General features: G+C 41.3%; 1 protein-coding gene across 50 annotated transcripts; it reads right to left on the bottom strand.

Moving 5' to 3' along the window:
- Positions 1-125: 125 nt before the first annotated feature.
- LOC127142626 (protein NLRC3) lies at positions 126-17,641 on the bottom strand. Of its 50 annotated transcripts, none has more exons than XM_051071550.1 (24): positions 17,500-17,641; positions 16,415-16,535; positions 15,827-15,932; positions 15,398-15,550; positions 14,678-14,788; positions 13,958-14,068; positions 13,238-13,348; positions 12,518-12,628; positions 11,798-11,908; positions 11,078-11,188; positions 10,358-10,468; positions 9,638-9,748; positions 8,918-9,028; positions 8,198-8,308; positions 7,478-7,588; positions 6,758-6,868; positions 6,038-6,148; positions 4,385-4,457; positions 3,972-4,194; positions 2,011-3,805; positions 1,648-1,821; positions 1,343-1,516; positions 1,165-1,211; positions 126-829 (listed from the first exon to the last, which is right to left on the bottom strand). In XM_051071550.1, exons 3-24 carry the CDS (start codon positions 15,913-15,915, stop codon positions 285-287), a joined length of 4,716 nt encoding a protein of 1,571 aa, XP_050927507.1. In that variant the 5' UTR covers positions 15,916-15,932; positions 16,415-16,535; positions 17,500-17,641; the 3' UTR covers positions 126-284. The 50 variants fall into 50 exon arrangements, with proteins under 50 accessions (XP_050927507.1, XP_050927510.1, XP_050927523.1 ...); XM_051071553.1 differs by having other exon boundaries at positions 15,827-15,948; positions 17,500-17,624; XM_051071566.1 differs by having other exon boundaries at positions 15,398-15,508; positions 15,827-15,948; positions 17,500-17,624.
- Between the last annotated feature and the right edge of the window lie 3,956 nt (positions 17,642-21,597).

Here is a 21,597-nt window from a genome sequence, read left to right as displayed (position 1 = left end):
CTTTGAGAATCTGAAGAAGAGAAAAATTTCAGATACTGATGCTCTCAAGTACAAAAAGACCTCAAGGCATCAAGTATGTGATATTACCAGATCACTCTACCAGATGATGAATTTTCTGGCTTGGTAAACTTATTTATGTGAGCCAGTAAGATCTGAAGACCAAGAAAATGTTTGGATCAAGCTGCAGGTCTGTTGGGCTGAAAGGAAAAGCCAACCAGACTGTGTGTGATGGTGAACAGATTCACCTGGAGTCAGTCAGTGTTTCTGTCCACAGACTCTCAGACCTACAGATCACACAGAGACACTGAGGAACCAGACCAGAGTCTAAACCCAGGATACAGAGGTTCAGTGAATATGGTGTTGAAGGTGTGGAGGTGGATCAGTTTGTCAGAGGAGACTCTGTAGAAGGACAGAGAGCCAGCAGGACAGTCCACATACACTGCTACTCTGTTAGAGACAGAGGAGGAGGAGGGGGAGAGGGGGGGGGAGGTGATGGTTGCTCCTCTGTTATTGTGACAGACAGAGTAACGACCATCAGAGCAGCTCAGACTCCAGGACTGATCATTTCTTCCAAACAAACAGTCATCACTATATCCTTTCCTTCTGATTCCTCTGTAACTCACTGATATATGAACCTCTCCACTCCACTCGACCTCCCAGTAACAGCGACCAGTCAGACCAGTTCTACACAGCAGCTGAGGCCAGACATCAAATCTGTCTGGATGATCAGGATATGACTGATCCTCTCCCCATGTCACCTTCCTGTTGTTGTCAGACAGTTTGAGGAATCTGTTCACTGTGTTTGTGTCCAGTTCCAGTTCACAGGCGTCTGATGGAGAGAACAAGACACAACACAGCTGCAGTTTATCATCTGTTGATTTATCAACTACTTTACTGACAATTACTGAAAGTAATTCATTAAACCTTAAATTTCATGCTTAACTGTTAGTAATGTGTGTTGCTTTGTTGATTTGTACAGATGAAAACTCAACAGTTGTTAATGATAACTGCTATGCGTCTCTTGCCATTGAAATCAAAGTGTTATTTATAGCCAGGGGGAGTATTTCTTCCCTGGCAGCCAAGATGGATGACAGCCTGTTCTCCTGTTTTTCTGGTGTGTGCAGCTGTAACAGCAAGAGAGCTGTTAACTTTAAACAAACTCACACTTTCTCACACCAGGTCTCAGTCTCTGTGGTCCACCATGGTCCATCCTGGAGGAAGAGATAAAGTCAGAATCAACTTCATTCACCTTAACTCAGATCCATCATTAAACATGAAGCAGAGTTCATCAGTTAGTCAGAGAAACTGTGAGAGCTGCTGTTGTCTGTCCATCTGTTCTTACCTGAGAGTGTCCAGTCTCCAGTGTGGATCCTCCAGTCCAGCAGACAGCAGCTTCACTCCTGAGTCTCCTGGATGATTGTAGTTCAGGTCCAGCTCTCTCAGATGGGAGGGGTTGGAACTCAGAGCTGAGGCCAGAGAAGAACAGCCTTCCTCTGTGATCAGACAACCTGACAGACTGAACACACACACACACACACACACACACACACACACACACACAAAGCAAATGGTTAGATGGTTCGAATTCTTTGTAGATCATCGTCACATTGATTCAGTAGTTGTACGTCACCAGAGTGAAATCTTCACCTGAGTGTTTCCAATTTACAGTGTGGACTCTCCAGTCCAGCTGTAAACAGCTTCACTCCTGAATCCTGCAGGTCGTTGTTACTCAGGTCCAGATCTCTCAGACTAGAGGACTGGGAGCTGAGAACTGAGGACAGAGCTTCACAGCTTCTCTCTGAGAGGTTACAGCCGCTCAGCCTGAAGAGGAATCAGCAAAACAAACAAACAATCAAACAAACAAGAAAAAAAAAATCCAAAGAAATGTTTTTTGTCTTAACTAAAGAAACAGATATAGTTCATTTGGAAGTGTGTGTGTGTATGTATATATGTGTGTGTGTGTGTGTGTGTGTGTGTGTGTGTGTGTGTTATGTGTATATAGCCACATACAGAGCTTTGTTGGAGGCTTTGACCACTGGCAGCAGCCTCAGAAGAGCCTCCTCTGAAGCAGAGTATTTCTTCAGGTCAAACATATCCAGATCTTTTTCTGATGACAGTAAGATGAAGACCAGAGCTGACCATTGAGCAGGAGATAGTTTATCTGTGGAGAGACTTCCTGAACTCAGGTACTGTTGGATCTCCTCCACTAGAGAACGATCATTCAGTTCATTCAGACAGTGGAACAGGTTGATGCTTTTCTCTGCAGAGGGAGTCTCTTCAATCTTCTTCTTGATGTACTGGACTGTTTTCTGATTGGTCTGTGAGCCACTTCCTGTCTGTGTCAGCAGACCTCGTAGGAGAGTCTGATTGGTCTGTAGTGAAAGACCCAGGAGGAAGCGGAGGAACAAGTCCAGGTGTCCATTTGGACTCTGTAAGGCCTTGTCCACAGCACTCTGGTAGAAACGTGTTGGTTTAGGTTTGTCTCTAAACAGTTTAGACCTCGATGTTGCCTCTGACATCAGATTGACTCCAGACTTGATGAAGGTCAGATGGACATGAAGAGCAGCCAGAAACTCCTGAACACTCAGATGGACGAAGCAGAACACCTTGTCCTGGTACAGTCCTCTCTCCTCTTTAAAGATCTGTGTGAACACTCCTGAGTACACTGAGGCTGCTGTGATATCGATGCCACACTCTGTCAGGTCTGATTCATAGAAGATCAGGTTTCCTTTCTGCAGCTGCTCAAAAGCCAGTTTTCCCAGAGACTTAATCATCTTCCTGGTCTCTGGACTCCAGTGTGGATCTGTCCCAGATCCTCCATCATACTTGATGGTCTTCAGTTTGGACTGAACCACCAGGAAGTGGATGTACATCTGAGTCAGGGTCTTGGGCAGCTCTCCTCCCTCTCTGGTTTTCAACACATCCTCCAGAACTGTAGCAGTGATCCAGCAGAAGACTGGGATGTGGCACATGATGTGGAGGTTTCGTGAGGTCTTGATGTGGGAGATGATCCTGCTGGCCTGCTCCTCATCTCTGAACCTCTTCCTGAAATACTCCTCCTTCTGTGGGTCAGTGAACCCTCTGACCTCTGTCACCATGTCAACACACTCAGGAGGGATTTGATTGGCTGCTGCAGGTCGTGTGGTTATCCAGAGGCGAGCAGAGGGAAGCAGTTTCCCCCTGATGAGGTTTATCAGCAGCATGTCCACTGAGGTGGACTCTGTAACATCAGTCAGGATCTCAGTTTTGTGGAAGTCCAGAGGAGGTCGACACTCATCCAGACCGTCAAAGATGAACACAACCTGGAACTCTTCAAACCTGCAGATTCCTGCTTCTTTGGTTTCAGTAAAGAAGTGATGAACAAGTTCCACCAAGCTGAACTTTTTCTCTTTCAGCACATTCAGCTCTCTGAAAGTGAATGGAAATGTGAAGTGTATGTCCTGGTTGGCTTTGTCTTCAGCCCAGTCCAGAGTGAACTTCTGTGTTAAGACTGTTTTCCCAATGCCAGCCACTCCCTTTGTCATCACTGTTCTGATTGGTTCATCTCTTCCAGGTGAGGCTTTAAAGATGTCTTCTTGTCTGATGGTTGTTTCTGGTCTGTCTGGTTTCCTGGATGCTGTTTCAATCTGTCTGACCTCATGTTCATCACTGACCTCTCCAGTCCCTCCCTCTGTGATGTAGAGCTCTGTGTAGATCTGATTCAGAAGGGTTGGGTTTCCTGCTTTAGAGATCCCCTCAAACAAACACTGGAACTTCTTCTTCAGGTTAGATTTAAGTTTACGTTGACAAACTGCAGCATGATTTTCTGAATGAACAAACAAATGACGTCAGTGAATAAAATCTGAAGTCAATATTTCTATATTTTATTGCCTTAATGAATGCTTATATAAAGATATTTCCCTCCATGTGTTGAGACGTCAGTAAATGTCTCATTTCTCCATCATGTTAAATCTTTAGAGAAATCCTCTTACTGCTCCACAGACAGTCAGCCAGCTCCTCCTGCTTCATTCTCCTCAGGAAGTTCACTGTGATCTTCAGAAACTCCTCTCTGCTGCTCCTCTGCTCTTTACCCTCATCCAACACCTCCTCATCTTCTCTCTGACTCTTTAAGCCTTTTAGGTAATCTGGTCTCAGGACCCTCTGGACTCTCTGGAGCTCATTTTTCACAAAAGTGATGATGTTCTCCTCCAGCATCTGGAACAGATGATAAACTGAACATTGAATTTAAACTGGTAGAAAACAACCTGTGATTCATGTGTCAGTCTGAAGGCCTGCTGGTCTAAACAGAGCAGCATGGAGACTGTTAGGACCTGAATGGTAGTTCAGCATTTAATCTGTGGTTGATGTAGTTCAACAGTAAAAGTGTGACTGTACATGTACGCACCATAAATATAAAGTCCAGGTCTGGTTGATGCTGCTGGGGATCACTGTGGACCTCTGAGCTCTCCTGATGAACTCTGTGCCATCAAATGTGAGGAAAAAGAATTACCCCAATCTGACAAAATTTATTAATGGTGACTGGTGAGTTCCAATTCATTTGTTGATGAAATGAGGATCGCAGATGACTGGCAGACAATAGTGGTATGGTTCAGTGACAATCTGTGACTACCTCAATATCTAAATACAGGACTACACAATTATTCGTTGGCCAAAGCATAATTGGACATAAACACTGTGGGGATCACAGGGTTGGCAAGGATTAGAACCATCAGGACCTGACCTGTTGAGAAAGCCTCCAAATGGCAATGAATAAGAATGTGTGATCTGTGGCATCGTAATACTTGACCCAAGTTGGGGTCTCATCAGTCTCAGGGTCACCTTATTTGAGGTGTCTGATGATAAAAGACCATATACATTTAATGACCCCTGGTCACATCACTTGTTAGAAGAACTCTACCATGAATCAGTTTAGATTAATCTCTCTGCTCAGTGCAGACATGACAATATTCTTTGCTCTCATTGACAGAAGATCACAGAGTTCCTCCTCAATAACTACCACACTGAGAAGTTAGTGTGGAAAGGATTCCCAGAATGCCAGGGCCTCTGGAACACAAAGTGGAAGTCACCCAGCTCATCAGGGAAAAGTGTGAGAAAAAGGTAGACCTGGTTGTGCTGTGCAAGCTAATGGAGATTGTACTGGACCTCCTGAAAAATCCAAGACCTGTACCTGAAAACTACAGTAACTTCTGCCTCAGAGTCACTTCTGAGACAATGTTTTTTGCATCACATTGAGAAGGGGAGAATAATTGGTTGCACCAAATTGGATGCAAAAGCTGAGACAGACTGCAGAGGACTATCACCAAGAATATTGTGCAACAGCCCCCAACCAAGACTTTCATGGACAACCACAGTATCAGTCCTAGGCAGCAGAGCTGACATCCAGGGTTTGGAAAACCTCATATGAGCTCCAAGCTGGCTAAAAAGCCAGCTGTACCGCAGAGAAACCTGTCAGGAGCCTTGGTAAAATTCCTGACTGCAGTCTTTGATATACAGCTCAACCATACAAGAATGCAGTGCTTAGCTCACTGGTGTGGACAAGTCAGGTTTACCTGACAAGTTTAAAGCCTGAATGTCATTTGATGTCCCTTTGATTTTTCTTTGTTTAGAGGGTGTAACCATCATTAATTGGGAAAGGATGAGCTACAAATCAGCTAAATGTAGGTCCATGTTACTGCTTAGGGACAGTAATGTGGTTTAAGTCCAGTTCCCACTGGACGGTCCCCCAGTCCCACATATCTCAGAGAAATCAATCAGGAGCCTGGGTAAAATCGTTGACTGCTGTCTGAAATACAAGTGTTGCTTGGTTAACCATTTAGGAACTCAGGATCCAGGTCACTTGTGTGCATGAAGTTTAAAGCTTGATTTTCCTCTGATATCCTCTGATGTTTTGCTTAGAAGGTGTAACCACCAACTATGGAGTTGATGGAGAAGCTAAGCAGGTAGCATAGTCTTAAACAGATTATGAGGCTCTGGACAAAGACATGATTCCTCTTTTCAGGAGAGTCACGTATTACCAACGTGCAGTTTTAATTCTTACCCTCTGTCAGATTGGTGTCTATCACAAAAGCCAGGAGGAAGAGACTTAGACCAGTCACTCCGCAAAGAAACATAGCTGGGGTGAGGAGACTCTGGTCTCTGCTGCTGCATCCTGACACAAACAAACAAGTGGCAAATTAAATTTGAAAAAAGATCAATTTTGATCAGAGTGTCAGCTGAAAAATGTAGAAGCAGATAGAACACCTGTAAGAGGACAGAGGATGAGTTTGGGGGATGGAAAATGCCTAATCAAAAACCAACCAAGTACTGTTCAACTTTTATCTTAATAACTGAATGTCTTGTTTTCCCTGCAACATTAGAAATTAAGCACAGAAGACAAGGAGAGGATGTGTGTTACATCTCAGTGTTGTCCTGTAGAGGGCAGCATAGACCTGCCAATACTACATACAAAGCTCTGGAGGTGAGAGGGAGCTGCTTCTTTCTGACATGAAGATGTCTGTGTAGGAATCTTTTTACTCTATCTAAACTTATGTTGATGACTACTTGTACCTCTACCTGAGTACTTGTTTTACAAAGTAACAGCACTTTTATTTGAGTACAATAGTTGGCTCCTGTGACCATTATACAGGTGTACACTGTGATGTCAGTGATTAAACTATTTATTACTCAGTTCTATAATAGACTATGAGGCTCTGGACAAAGACATGATTCCTCTTTTCAGGAGAGTCACGTATTACCAACGTGCAGTTTTAATTCTTACCCTCTGTCAGATGGGTGTCTATCACAAAAGCCAGGAGGAAGAGACTTAGACCAGTCACTCTGCAAAGAAACATAGCTGGGGTGAGGAGACTCTGGTCTCTGCTGCTGCATCCTGACACAAACAAACAAGTGGCAAATTAAATTTGACAAAAGATCAATTTTGATCAGAGTGTCAGCTGAAAAATGTAGAAGCAGATAGAACACCTGTAAGAGGACAGAGGATGAGTTTGGGGGATGGAAAATGCCTAATCAAAAACCAACCAAGTACTGTTCAACTTTTATCTTAATAACTGAATGTCTTGTTTTCCCTGCAACATTAGAAATTAAGCACAGAAGACAAGGAGAGGATGTGTGTTACATCTCAGTGTTGTCCTGTAGAGGGCAGCATAGACCTGCCAATACTACATACAAAGCTCTGGAGGTGAGAGGGAGCTGCTTCTTTCTGACATGAAGATGTCTGTGTAGGAATCTTTTTACTCTATCTAAACTTATGTTGATGACTACTTGTACCTCTACCTGAGTACTTGTTTTACAAAGTAACAGCACTTTTATTTGAGTACAATAGTTGGCTCCTGTGACCATTATACAGGTGTACACTGTGATGTCAGTGATTAAACTATTTATTACTCAGTTCTATAATAGACTATGAGGCTCTGGACAAAGACATGATTCCTCTTTTCAGGAGAGTCACGTATTACCAACGTGCAGTTTTAATTCTTACCCTCTGTCAGATGGGTGTCTAGCGTCAAAGCCAAAAAGAAGAGACTTAGAACTGGAACTCCGCACAGGTACATATCTGGGTTCAGGAAAGTCTGGTCTCTGCTGCTGCATCCTGACACAAACAAACAAGTGGCAAATTAAATTTAACAAAAGATCAATTTTGATCAGAGTGTCAGTTGAAAAATGTAGAAGCAGATAGAACACCTGTAAGAGGACAGAGGATGAGTTTGGGGGATGGAAAATGCCTAATCAAAAACCAACCAAGTACTGTTCAACTTTTATCTTAATAACTGAATGTCTTGTTTTCCCTGCAACATTAGAAATTAAGCACAGAAGACAAGGAGAGGATGTGTGTTACATCTCAGTGTTGTCCTGTAGAGGGCAGCATAGACCTGCCAATACTACATACAAAGCTCTGGAGGTGAGAGGGAGCTGCTTCTTTCTGACATGAAGATGTCTGTGTAGGAATCTTTTTACTCTATCTAAACTTATGTTGATGACTACTTGTACCTCTACCTGAGTACTTGTTTTACAAAGTAACAGCACTTTTATTTGAGTACAATAGTTGGCTCCTGTGACCATTATACAGGTGTACACTGTGATGTCAGTGATTAAACTATTTATTACTCAGTTCTATAATAGACTATGAGGCTCTGGACAAAGACATGATTCCTCTTTTCAGGAGAGTCACGTATTACCAACGTGCAGTTTTAATTCTTACCCTCTGTCAGATGGGTGTCTAGCGCCAAAGCCAAAAAGAAGAGACTTAGAACTGGAACTCCGCACAGGTACATATCTGGGTTCAGGAAAGTCTGGTCTCTGCTGCTGCATCCTGACACAAACAAACAAGTGGCAAATTAAATTTAACAAAAGATCAATTTTGATCAGAGTGTCAGCTGAAAAATGTAGAAGCAGATAGAACACCTGTAAGAGGACAGAGGATGAGTTTGGGGGATGGAAAATGCCTAATCAAAAACCAACCAAGTACTGTTCAACTTTTATCTTAATAACTGAATGTCTTGTTTTCCCTGCAACATTAGAAATTAAGCACAGAAGACAAGGAGAGGATGTGTGTTACATCTCAGTGTTGTCCTGTAGAGGGCAGCATAGACCTGCCAATACTACATACAAAGCTCTGGAGGTGAGAGGGAGCTGCTTCTTTCTGACATGAAGATGTCTGTGTAGGAATCTTTTTACTCTATCTAAACTTATGTTGATGACTACTTGTACCTCTACCTGAGTACTTGTTTTACAAAGTAACAGCACTTTTATTTGAGTACAATAGTTGGCTCCTGTGACCATTATACAGGTGTACACTGTGATGTCAGTGATTAAACTATTTATTACTCAGTTCTATAATAGACTATGAGGCTCTGGACAAAGACATGATTCCTCTTTTCAGGAGAGTCACGTATTACCAATGTGCAGTTTTAATTCTTACCCTCTGTCAGATGGGTGTCTAGCGCCAAAGCCAAAAAGAAGAGACTTAGAACTGGAACTCCGCACAGGTACATATCTGGGTTCAGGAAAGTCTGGTCTCTGCTGCTGCATCCTGACACAAACAAACAAGTGGCAAATTAAATTTAACAAAAGATCAATTTTGATCAGAGTGTCAGCTGAAAAATGTAGAAGCAGATAGAACACCTGTAAGAGGACAGAGGATGAGTTTGGGGGATGGAAAATGCCTAATCAAAAACCAACCAAGTACTGTTCAACTTTTATCTTAATAACTGAATGTCTTGTTTTCCCTGCAACATTAGAAATTAAGCACAGAAGACAAGGAGAGGATGTGTGTTACATCTCAGTGTTGTCCTGTAGAGGGCAGCATAGACCTGCCAATACTACATACAAAGCTCTGGAGGTGAGAGGGAGCTGCTTCTTTCTGACATGAAGATGTCTGTGTAGGAATCTTTTTACTCTATCTAAACTTATGTTGATGACTACTTGTACCTCTACCTGAGTACTTGTTTTACAAAGTAACAGCACTTTTATTTGAGTACAATACTTGGCTCCTGTGACCATTATACAGGTGTACACTGTGATGTCAGTGATTAAACTATTTATTACTCAGTTCTATAATAGACTATGAGGCTCTGGACAAAGACATGATTCCTCTTTTCAGGAGAGTCACGTATTACCAACGTGCAGTTTTAATTCTTACCCTCTGTCAGATGGGTGTCTAGCGTCAAAGCCAAAAAGAAGAGACTTAGAACTGGAACTCCGCACAGGTACATATCTGGGTTCAGGAAAGTCTGGTCTCTGCTGCTGCATCCTGACACAAACAAACAAGTGGCAAATTAAATTTAACAAAAGATCAATTTTGATCAGAGTGTCAGTTGAAAAATGTAGAAGCAGATAGAACACCTGTAAGAGGACAGAGGATGAGTTTGGGGGATGGAAAATGCCTAATCAAAAACCAACCAAGTACTGTTCAACTTTTATCTTAATAACTGAATGTCTTGTTTTCCCTGCAACATTAGAAATTAAGCACAGAAGACAAGGAGAGGATGTGTGTTACATCTCAGTGTTGTCCTGTAGAGGGCAGCATAGACCTGCCAATACTACATACAAAGCTCTGGAGGTGAGAGGGAGCTGCTTCTTTCTGACATGAAGATGTCTGTGTAGGAATCTTTTTACTCTATCTAAACTTATGTTGATGACTACTTGTACCTCTACCTGAGTACTTGTTTTACAAAGTAACAGCACTTTTATTTGAGTACAATAGTTGGCTCCTGTGACCATTATACAGGTGTACACTGTGATGTCAGTGATTAAACTATTTATTACTCAGTTCTATAATAGACTATGAGGCTCTGGACAAAGACATGATTCCTCTTTTCAGGAGAGTCACGTATTACCAACGTGCAGTTTTAATTCTTACCCTCTGTCAGATGGGTGTCTATCACAAAAGCCAGGAGGAAGAGACTTAGACCAGTCACTCTGCAAAGAAACATAGCTGGGGTGAGGAGACTCTGGTCTCTGCTGCTGCATCCTGACACAAACAAACAAGTGGCAAATTAAATTTGACAAAAGATCAATTTTGATCAGAGTGTCAGCTGAAAAATGTAGAAGCAGATAGAACACCTGTAAGAGGACAGAGGATGAGTTTGGGGGATGGAAAATGCCTAATCAAAAACCAACCAAGTACTGTTCAACTTTTATCTTAATAACTGAATGTCTTGTTTTCCCTGCAACATTAGAAATTAAGCACAGAAGACAAGGAGAGGATGTGTGTTACATCTCAGTGTTGTCCTGTAGAGGGCAGCATAGACCTGCCAATACTACATACAAAGCTCTGGAGGTGAGAGGGAGCTGCTTCTTTCTGACATGAAGATGTCTGTGTAGGAATCTTTTTACTCTATCTAAACTTATGTTGATGACTACTTGTACCTCTACCTGAGTACTTGTTTTACAAAGTAACAGCACTTTTATTTGAGTACAATAGTTGGCTCCTGTGACCATTATACAGGTGTACACTGTGATGTCAGTGATTAAACTATTTATTACTCAGTTCTATAATAGACTATGAGGCTCTGGACAAAGACATGATTCCTCTTTTCAGGAGAGTCACGTATTACCAACGTGCAGTTTTAATTCTTACCCTCTGTCAGATGGGTGTCTAGCGTCAAAGCCAAAAAGAAGAGACTTAGAACTGGAACTCCGCACAGGTACATATCTGGGTTCAGGAAAGTCTGGTCTCTGCTGCTGCATCCTGACACAAACAAACAAGTGGCAAATTAAATTTAACAAAAGATCAATTTTGATCAGAGTGTCAGTTGAAAAATGTAGAAGCAGATAGAACACCTGTAAGAGGACAGAGGATGAGTTTGGGGGATGGAAAATGCCTAATCAAAAACCAACCAAGTACTGTTCAACTTTTATCTTAATAACTGAATGTCTTGTTTTCCCTGCAACATTAGAAATTAAGCACAGAAGACAAGGAGAGGATGTGTGTTACATCTCAGTGTTGTCCTGTAGAGGGCAGCATAGACCTGCCAATACTACATACAAAGCTCTGGAGGTGAGAGGGAGCTGCTTCTTTCTGACATGAAGATGTCTGTGTAGGAATCTTTTTACTCTATCTAAACTTATGTTGATGACTACTTGTACCTCTACCTGAGTACTTGTTTTACAAAGTAACAGCACTTTTATTTGAGTACAATAGTTGGCTCCTGTGACCATTATACAGGTGTACACTGTGATGTCAGTGATTAAACTATTTATTACTCAGTTCTATAATAGACTATGAGGCTCTGGACAAAGACATGATTCCTCTTTTCAGGAGAGTCACGTATTACCAACGTGCAGTTTTAATTCTTACCCTCTGTCAGATGGGTGTCTAGCGCCAAAGCCAAAAAGAAGAGACTTAGAACTGGAACTCCGCACAGGTACATATCTGGGTTCAGGAAAGTCTGGTCTCTGCTGCTGCATCCTGACACAAACAAACAAGTGGCAAATTAAATTTAACAAAAGATCAATTTTGATCAGAGTGTCAGCTGAAAAATGTAGAAGCAGATAGAACACCTGTAAGAGGACAGAGGATGAGTTTGGGGGATGGAAAATGCCTAATCAAAAACCAACCAAGTACTGTTCAACTTTTATCTTAATAACTGAATGTCTTGTTTTCCCTGCAACATTAGAAATTAAGCACAGAAGACAAGGAGAGGATGTGTGTTACATCTCAGTGTTGTCCTGTAGAGGGCAGCATAGACCTGCCAATACTACATACAAAGCTCTGGAGGTGAGAGGGAGCTGCTTCTTTCTGACATGAAGATGTCTGTGTAGGAATCTTTTTACTCTATCTAAACTTATGTTGATGACTACTTGTACCTCTACCTGAGTACTTGTTTTACAAAGTAACAGCACTTTTATTTGAGTACAATAGTTGGCTCCTGTGACCATTATACAGGTGTACACTGTGATGTCAGTGATTAAACTATTTATTACTCAGTTCTATAATAGACTATGAGGCTCTGGACAAAGACATGATTCCTCTTTTCAGGAGAGTCACGTATTACCAATGTGCAGTTTTAATTCTTACCCTCTGTCAGATGGGTGTCTAGCGCCAAAGCCAAAAAGAAGAGACTTAGAACTGGAACTCCGCACAGGTACATATCTGGGTTCAGGAAAGTCTGGTCTCTGCTGCTGCATCCTGACACAAACAAACAAGTGGCAAATTAAATTTAACAAAAGATCAATTTTGATCAGAGTGTCAGCTGAAAAATGTAGAAGCAGATAGAACACCTGTAAGAGGACAGAGGATGAGTTTGGGGGATGGAAAATGCCTAATCAAAAACCAACCAAGTACTGTTCAACTTTTATCTTAATAACTGAATGTCTTGTTTTCCCTGCAACATTAGAAATTAAGCACAGAAGACAAGGAGAGGATGTGTGTTACATCTCAGTGTTGTCCTGTAGAGGGCAGCATAGACCTGCCAATACTACATACAAAGCTCTGGAGGTGAGAGGGAGCTGCTTCTTTCTGACATGAAGATGTCTGTGTAGGAATCTTTTTACTCTATCTAAACTTATGTTGATGACTACTTGTACCTCTACCTGAGTACTTGTTTTACAAAGTAACAGCACTTTTATTTGAGTACAATACTTGGCTCCTGTGACCATTATACAGGTGTACACTGTGATGTCAGTGATTAAACTATTTATTACTCAGTTCTATAATAGACTATGAGGCTCTGGACAAAGACATGATTCCTCTTTTCAGGAGAGTCACGTATTACCAACGTGCAGTTTTAATTCTTACCCTCTGTCAGATGGGTGTCTAGCGTCAAAGCCAAAAAGAAGAGACTTAGAACTGGAACTCCGCACAGGTACATATCTGGGTTCAGGAAAGTCTGGTCTCTGCTGCTGCATCCTGACACAAACAAACAAGTGGCAAATTAAATTTAACAAAAGATCAATTTTGATCAGAGTGTCAGTTGAAAAATGTAGAAGCAGATAGAACACCTGTAAGAGGACAGAGGATGAGTTTGGGGGATGGAAAATGCCTAATCAAAAACCAACCAAGTACTGTTCAACTTTTATCTTAATAACTGAATGTCTTGTTTTCCCTGCAACATTAGAAATTAAGCACAGAAGACAAGGAGAGGATGTGTGTTACATCTCAGTGTTGTCCTGTAGAGGGCAGCATAGACCTGCCAATACTACATACAAAGCTCTGGAGGTGAGAGGGAGCTGCTTCTTTCTGACATGAAGATGTCTGTGTAGGAATCTTTTTACTCTATCTAAACTTATGTTGATGACTACTTGTACCTCTACCTGAGTACTTGTTTTACAAAGTAACAGCACTTTTATTTGAGTACAATAGTTGGCTCCTGTGACCATTATACAGGTGTACACTGTGATGTCAGTGATTAAACTATTTATTACTCAGTTCTATAATAGACTATGAGGCTCTGGACAAAGACATGATTCCTCTTTTCAGGAGAGTCACGTATTACCAACGTGCAGTTTTAATTCTTACCCTCTGTCAGATGGGTGTCTAGCGCCAAAGCCAAAAAGAAGAGACTTAGAACTGGAACTCCGCACAGGTACATATCTGGGTTCAGGAAAGTCTGGTCTCTGCTGCTGCATCCTGACACAAACAAACAAGTGGCAAATTAAATTTAACAAAAGATCAATTTTGATCAGAGTGTCAGCTGAAAAATGTAGAAGCAGATAGAACACCTGTAAGAGGACAGAGGATGAGTTTGGGGGATGGAAAATGCCTAATCAAAAACCAACCAAGTACTGTTCAACTTTTATCTTAATAACTGAATGTCTTGTTTTCCCTGCAACATTAGAAATTAAGCACAGAAGACAAGGAGAGGATGTGTGTTACATCTCAGTGTTGTCCTGTAGAGGGCAGCATAGACCTGCCAATACTACATACAAAGCTCTGGAGGTGAGAGGGAGCTGCTTCTTTCTGACATGAAGATGTCTGTGTAGGAATCTTTTTACTCTATCTAAACTTATGTTGATGACTACTTGTACCTCTACCTGAGTACTTGTTTTACAAAGTAACAGCACTTTTATTTGAGTACAATAGTTGGCTCCTGTGACCATTATACAGGTGTACACTGTGATGTCAATGATTAAACTATTTATTACTCAGTTCTATAATAGACTATGAGGCTCTGGACAAAGACATGATTCCTCTTTTCAGGAGAGTCACGTATTACCAACGTGCAGTTTTAATTCTTACCCTCTGTCAGATGGGTGTCTAGCGCCAAAGCCAAAAAGAAGAGACTTAGAACTGGAACTCCGCACAGGTACATATCTGGGTTCAGGAAAGTCTGGTCTCTGCTGCTGCATCCTGACACAAACAAACAAGTGGCAAATTAAATTTAACAAAAGATCAATTTTGATCAGAGTGTCAGTTGAAAAATGTAGAAGCAGATAGAACACCTGTAAGAGGACAGAGGATGAGTTTGGGGGATGGAAAATGCCTAATCAAAAACCAACCAAGTACTGTTCAACTTTTATCTTAATAACTGAATGTCTTGTTTTCCCTGCAACATTAGAAATTAAGCACAGAAGACAAGGAGAGGATGTGTGTTACATCTCAGTGTTGTCCTGTAGAGGGCAGCATAGACCTGCCAATACTACATACAAAGCTCTGGAGGTGAGAGGGAGCTGCTTCTTTCTGACATGAAGATGTCTGTGTAGGAATCTTTTTACTCTATCTAAACTTATGTTGATGACTACTTGTACCTCTACCTGAGTACTTGTTTTACAAAGTAACAGCACTTTTATTTGAGTACAATAGTTGGCTCCTGTGACCATTATACAGGTGTACACTGTGATGTCAATGATTAAACTATTTATTACTCAGTTCTATAATAGACTATGAGGCTCTGGACAAAGACATGATTCCTCTTTTCAGGAGAGTCACGTATTACCAATGTGCAGTTTTAATTCTTACCCTCTGTCAGATGGGTGTCTAGCGCCAAAGCCGAAAGAACGAGACGTAGACCAGTCACTATGCACAGGTACATAGCTGGGTTCAGGAAAGTCTGGTCTCTGCTGCTGAATCCTGACACAAACAAACAAGTGGCAAATGAAAAGGAATTTTAACCTGAAAAAACGTGACTTTTGAACAGACTGTCACCAGTTGAAATGATATAAGCAGGTAGATAATTGGTAAGAAGACAGTGGATGAGTAACTTTCTCCTGTTCATCAAAATGTAATCTGACCTTATCTTAGTTGATCAGTTGACATATCAGTGGTTAGGTCTGTGTTCACAATGGTGGTTAGTAGTTCATTATTAATTCCTCTAAGCTGTTAGAGTGATGTGAGTGCTGAGCTCTGACATGGAGAAGAGTCATGGACAGTTAGAGATCCTCATCTCACCTCTGAGCTTTGGTCTGGCTCTCATGTTCCCCACACAGAGTGGTTTTAGAGGGAGGGACTCCCTCCTCTCTGTCCTCACTCTGATTCATAGCAGAGCCTCCACCTGCTGAGAGAGGTGGCCTCTGTAATTAGAACAAGGTTTCTATCATGTGACAGATTACTCCTTATTCTTCTCAATCACATGTCACTGAAAGTGTGGTTAACAGTGAGGTGGCTGCTTTTTACATCAGACACACTAGGCAGGTCCATCTAAGTACTAAGTACTGGAGGATGTTTTTGTTTTAGATAAATGCACCTCAGCCAAGTTGATCAAAGCTGTCCGACCGGTTATGACACTCCCTGCATGTTTGACTGATCATGTGAACTCAAATTACAATCAAACTGCTGTCAACCTTAAAACATGCAAATCACTCTCAAACCGTTCAGCTTTAACTCAGAGAGAAACTCTGAAAGAGAAAAAAACTTGTCTACAAAAATCTGAGGGATTAAACAGATCATTCAGAAACATCTCTACGGTAAAACAACACAGTGTGATCAAAGTGATTCTGTTGATCAGACATTTACAGATTTCTCTGGGAGGATTCTCACCTGCTGAACTCACTTCAGGTCGACTTACAGACACTTTCCACCTTCATGTGTAGAGGAAACATTTGGAGAGAAGAAGCTGCTCATTCTCCCTCATCAGTCCTGGAGTCTGAGTCAATCTGATCTGAGGACAGAGTCACACACTCATAACTTCAGAGTCCAAATCTACGAAAAACATTTATGTAATGTAAACAGTAAGAGTAAGAACACTGTCACACCCTAAAAACTTCAGTGTCAAAATGTAAGACACAATAGCATGACAACAAACGAGTCTAACCTGTGGCAGAGGCCAGTTAGTGTCAGAGAAATCTCACCTCTCAGATTATGTAGTTCTAAAATCTGTCCACTAGATGGTGCTAACTAGACATTAAATGAGCTAAAGCTCAGCTCAGCACAGAAAGATGTAATGAAACAGCAGCAGTTTGGATCACATGTGCACAGCACTATATTGTGGGTATGTTGGTTTGTTATGAGGCATTCTGAAGTCCTCGAACCGTTCACTCTGTTCTTTAATCCTGGATCCTGACAAAGCAGGAACAGAACTTCAGGTAGCACAAATGGTGCCTGATTTTACATCTCTTCTTCAAATAGACTTTTGCTTTCACTTCCCTTAAAGGCCTTTTTACTAATTCATCAGTTCTGAAGGTAAGACCAAATGAGTTTTTGGCCAGTTAAGAGGGATTTCCAACTGATTAATACTGGCATCAATGATACAAAGTTAAAGTTCTTGTATATCACGGTCTCATAAATCATAAATCTGTTAGATAAGTGAAAGAATAAAATGTGCATCTGTCATGTCGATCCAAGCTGTTCAACTGGTTCAGACACATTCTCACTGATGACAGGAGTTTAGATTATAATCTATCTGCTGATGATTTTACCCAGAAACCACCAACAGTATAGATTTAAATAATTCTAAAACAACTGTACTTCAGCTCAGATTGAAACTGCAGCTCAAGTCAAACTGATATTGTGAAACAGCCATCAAACATCCAGAAACATTTCTATTGTCCAAGTAAAACAACACAATGTAATCAAAGTGATCCTGTTGATCAGACATTTACAGATTTCTCTGGGAGGATTCTCACCTGCTGAACTCACTTCAGGTCGACTTACAGACACTTTCCACCTTCATGTGTAGAGGAAACATTTGGAGAGAAGAAGCTGCTCATTCTCCCTCGTCAGTCCTGGAGTCTGAGTCAATCTGATCTGAGGACAGAGTCACACCCTCATAACTTCAGAGTCCAAGTCTGAAAAAACATCTGTGACGTCAAAACCAGTCTAACCTGAGGCAGAAACAGTCAGTAGCAGAGAAAATCACAAATCAGCTGATGTAGTTCTATCTGTCCACTAGGTGGTGGTAATTGATCATCAAATTGCCAAAATACACGTCAGCTGTTACTGCCTTCATTAAAACCTTTAAGCTATGTTATAGGTCTGTCAACCTAGACTGAGTCAAATAACAGTGACAACAATATAACAATATCTGTATCTCTACAACTAAATCTCTAAAAAATAATGTTAAAAGACATGGAGAGATCAGCCCTTCAGATCTGAAATAAAATTCCATAACTCACACACACACATGAATGCATTTTAAATGCCCATGGATCATCTGTGCAGCAACACAGCATGAGCCATAGTTCTGTTTTATTGTCAGTATTGATGCAAGCAAACGAGGATGTTGGGACACAGGACTTTCACACTGGAGACCTCTGTTCTTTTCTTGTGTGAATCTAATACAAACACTGTTTGTTGAAAGGTTTGTGTGTAAAATGTGGAAAGGGCAAACAGCTGCTTTACTTCCTGTTCAGGCCTGGTATTGATCTGCAGTGCTGCTCACAGTTGGAGGAAACCTGTTGAAGATGTGTTTAGCAGAGAAAGCTGGGATTAACCCATCAGCCCCACAGTGTCAGGCTCTCTGAGTGAGAGCGCTCTGATCTCGTCTCAAAGTGAAAGTCCTTCGGCAGTTCCCTATCTGAGCCCTCTGTGATCTTGTTTCAAAATAAAAGTCTCCCAGGCGTAAGCAGCAGTTAAAGGCTGTCTGCTGCTCTTTTTAAAGTAAAAGTCCCCCGGCCGCTCACTGTGAGCAGGTTTCCACTGTATTCAATAACCAGGCTTCGGTTATTTTGATCTCCTTCTTCCCTCCTCTGTCACCCCACTCTCCTCTTCTCTCACAGTTTGTCTTTTTTCTGTGTCTCTCTGTCATTTTATCCATTTTGGTCTCTGTCAATCACTTGCTCTCTTTTAATCACTTTATTCCCTTTTCCTCTTTCCTCCCTTCTTTCATTTGTTTGTGGGTATTTTTGTCTTTTTCCTCATTTTTTCATTCTCTTTCTTTCATTTACCTTCTTTTCTCTCTTTCGTTCCTTCCTTCACTTAATCTCCTTTTTCCTACCTCACTTCTTCCTGTCTTCCCTCTTCTCTTTCCTTCTGTTCTTCCTCTTCTTCCTCCCTGTCATTGATAACACAGATTGGATTTCTTTTTTTTCTTTGTGTCGTATGTGGTGAAAAATCCTCTCCGAATTTTTCACCTTTCACTTTGAGCATTAAATCTCAAGATGGGGAAATATGTGGAGATGATTATTTTTTCGGCTGCTGAGGCGATAACGCTTTTCTGTCGGCCTTTGATACAAATTATTCATGATGACTGTAGCTATACCCACACGTTTTCATTCAGACTGTATTTGTCTCGTTCACCTTTCATTTCCTTTTTACATCTCTCTCCTTCCTTGTTTGACTTTCTTTTTATTTTCTTTCTCAGTGTCCACCAGTGTCTATTTTCTAATTTCAAATCTTTTTCTGAGCATCTGTTTTGTAGAGAACCATAGACTCATTTCCTCACCTTGTTCGCCTTTCCTCCACCAGCCTCTGTAGCTCAGTGGGTTTCTTTCATTCATCTTACTGAAGAGCTAAAACATGATTTTCTGTCTATACCTAAGATGAAAAGAAAATCCTCACTCGGTTCCAGACCTCTAAAGTACTGCCCACATCTACAGTTAGTTCAGTGGTTCAGCTAGCTCCTGTGTTGTGTTCACTGACATCTGTTTTCCTGGTGGGAAAAACAACAAAGCCAATTGGAACTGCACAGGCAGGATTAAGATGTCATCTGTTTGAGCCAGAGTCAGAAAAAAGTGGTGGTTTCCACTTTTCTCTACAGCACCAAACATCAACCACCTCCACCACAACATTCACTAGTCATACATGAGCAGTGCACCATAGTTATTACAACAGCCTGCACTAATTGACCAAAGATTGGATGGAAAATAACTTTTTGTACCTTCACTCTGCTCCTGCTCCTGAAAGCATCAGTGCTCAAGTCAAACAGAGTTTCAGATCTTTTTCTTCCACTGTAAAAGCTAATGTTCAGAACCTTCATCTCTTCATGTTTGGATGATTGTAACTCTGTTTTCTCGTCTGAACAAAGCGTCAATTAATGGCCTCCAATCAAAACTGCTGCAAGGTTTCTAACTCACACTCAAATATTACACGTCACTGCACTTTTAAAGCGTTTCCACCGGCTTTCTGTCAAATTTAGACTCACTTTCATGGTTTTACGGAGTGAGGCACCGATTTATATTACTCAATTGCTGCACCTCTGTACCACAAGCCAGGCTCTTAGGTCCTTTCCCGTATCCGTCTGAAAACTAAAGGTGATTGTTCGTTTCAAACCTCAGCTCTTAAGCTGTGGAACAACCTGCCACCCAGTCTCCGCTCTGTTGACTCTGGCTTCTTTTAAGAGGCAGCTAAAAGCTCAGTTGTTCAGAAAGGCATTTGGCTGTTGGTTGGTGTTTATTATGTTTGTTTATGTGCGTCTCCCATTTTGTTTCTATGGTATGGTTTTTTAATGATACTACTGTAAAGCACTTTGTGATTGCTCTGTCTTAAGAAGTGCTTTACAAATAAACTTTACTTACTTTCATTACTGACTACAGGAGCAGAAACATTCATTTTCACTCATCTTAGAAAACTTTGATTAATAGCCTGTTGCAGATCTGCCTGACACTTCAGAAGCCTCTGTTCAGATCCAAACCCCTCTGCTCTGTAGAGTCGAGTGTGGGTCCAATCAGACCCTTGAAGACCTCTCATCAGAGTGATAAGTTGCTGAACAACCGCCCAACTTCACACGCAGTCGGCTCCCAAAGCGTCCCTGATAGAATGGGCAGAGATTTGGATCGTTCTTGGCTGAAGGCAGATTTTGATTTGAGCTGTGACTGAGAACACGACAACAGAGGAACACACACTGGTTAGTGTTAATGATGCAAGAATAACACGGTTGTCTCTACACTTTTCATCCATCTAACAGTTTTGCTCTCTGGTTTGTAATGAGCGTCACAGACTAACAGGCTCTGTGGCTGTTGATTTCTGTATCTGATCCATTCTCTCATTCCTTCTCTTTAGTTAGTCTCTCGTTCCTTCTCCACCTCTGCATCTCCATCACATAGTCTCTTTCAATCTGCCTTTTATTCTCTGTCTCAGTATCTCTTTGGTTTTTTTTTACCCTCATTCTATTTCAGTGCCTCAGTGTCTCAAACGTCCCCTTTCCTATATTTGTCTATCTCACTAATTCTCACAGAGACTAATAAGAGGATCTGTTATCAGTTTGCAGCACAATTGTGTGTGTGTGTGTGTGTGTGTGTGTGTGTGTGTGTGTGTATCCTGTGTACATGTGTGTAATCTGAATGGATCTGTTCCCACAAGTGAAGCAGTGCAGAGACATTTGATTGTGAAACGTACTGCAGGATATGAAATAGCTGCTTCATAGTAAGATTAAGATACAGAGTGACAGTCAGAGTGAAGAAAGAACGACAGGGAAGTAAAAGCAGCAGGAATAAAATCCTCAAATGTTGCACTTCAAGAAACAACATGATAAATAAAATCTCATTGTGAAAAAAGCTAAATAACATGAATCATATACTTTACAGTAAAAAAGCCTCCTCAGTACGTACTCCTACATCTCCACTGACCTCTCTCTGTCTGTTTGTTTGTTGTTGTAGTGATGAAAATGTTTCTGCAATCTTTGCAAGAATGCAGTTCACCACACAAATCCTCTCCCATTTGTGTGGAGCACAAAGCACTGTTTTGGTTCTGACCTCCACTGCTCAAAGGCTTACATTGAATTCTCCTCCACACAGTTTCCTCGGTGTATACTCATCTGCGGCTGGTCTAAAGCATTGTTGCTTGTG

This window comes from Lates calcarifer, linkage group LG7_1 (assembly GCF_001640805.2).
Source record: "Lates calcarifer isolate ASB-BC8 linkage group LG7_1, TLL_Latcal_v3, whole genome shotgun sequence".
Classification (NCBI taxonomy): Eukaryota; Metazoa; Chordata; class Actinopteri; family Centropomidae; genus Lates; species Lates calcarifer.
This window is presented reverse-complemented; position numbering and strand designations above follow the sequence as displayed.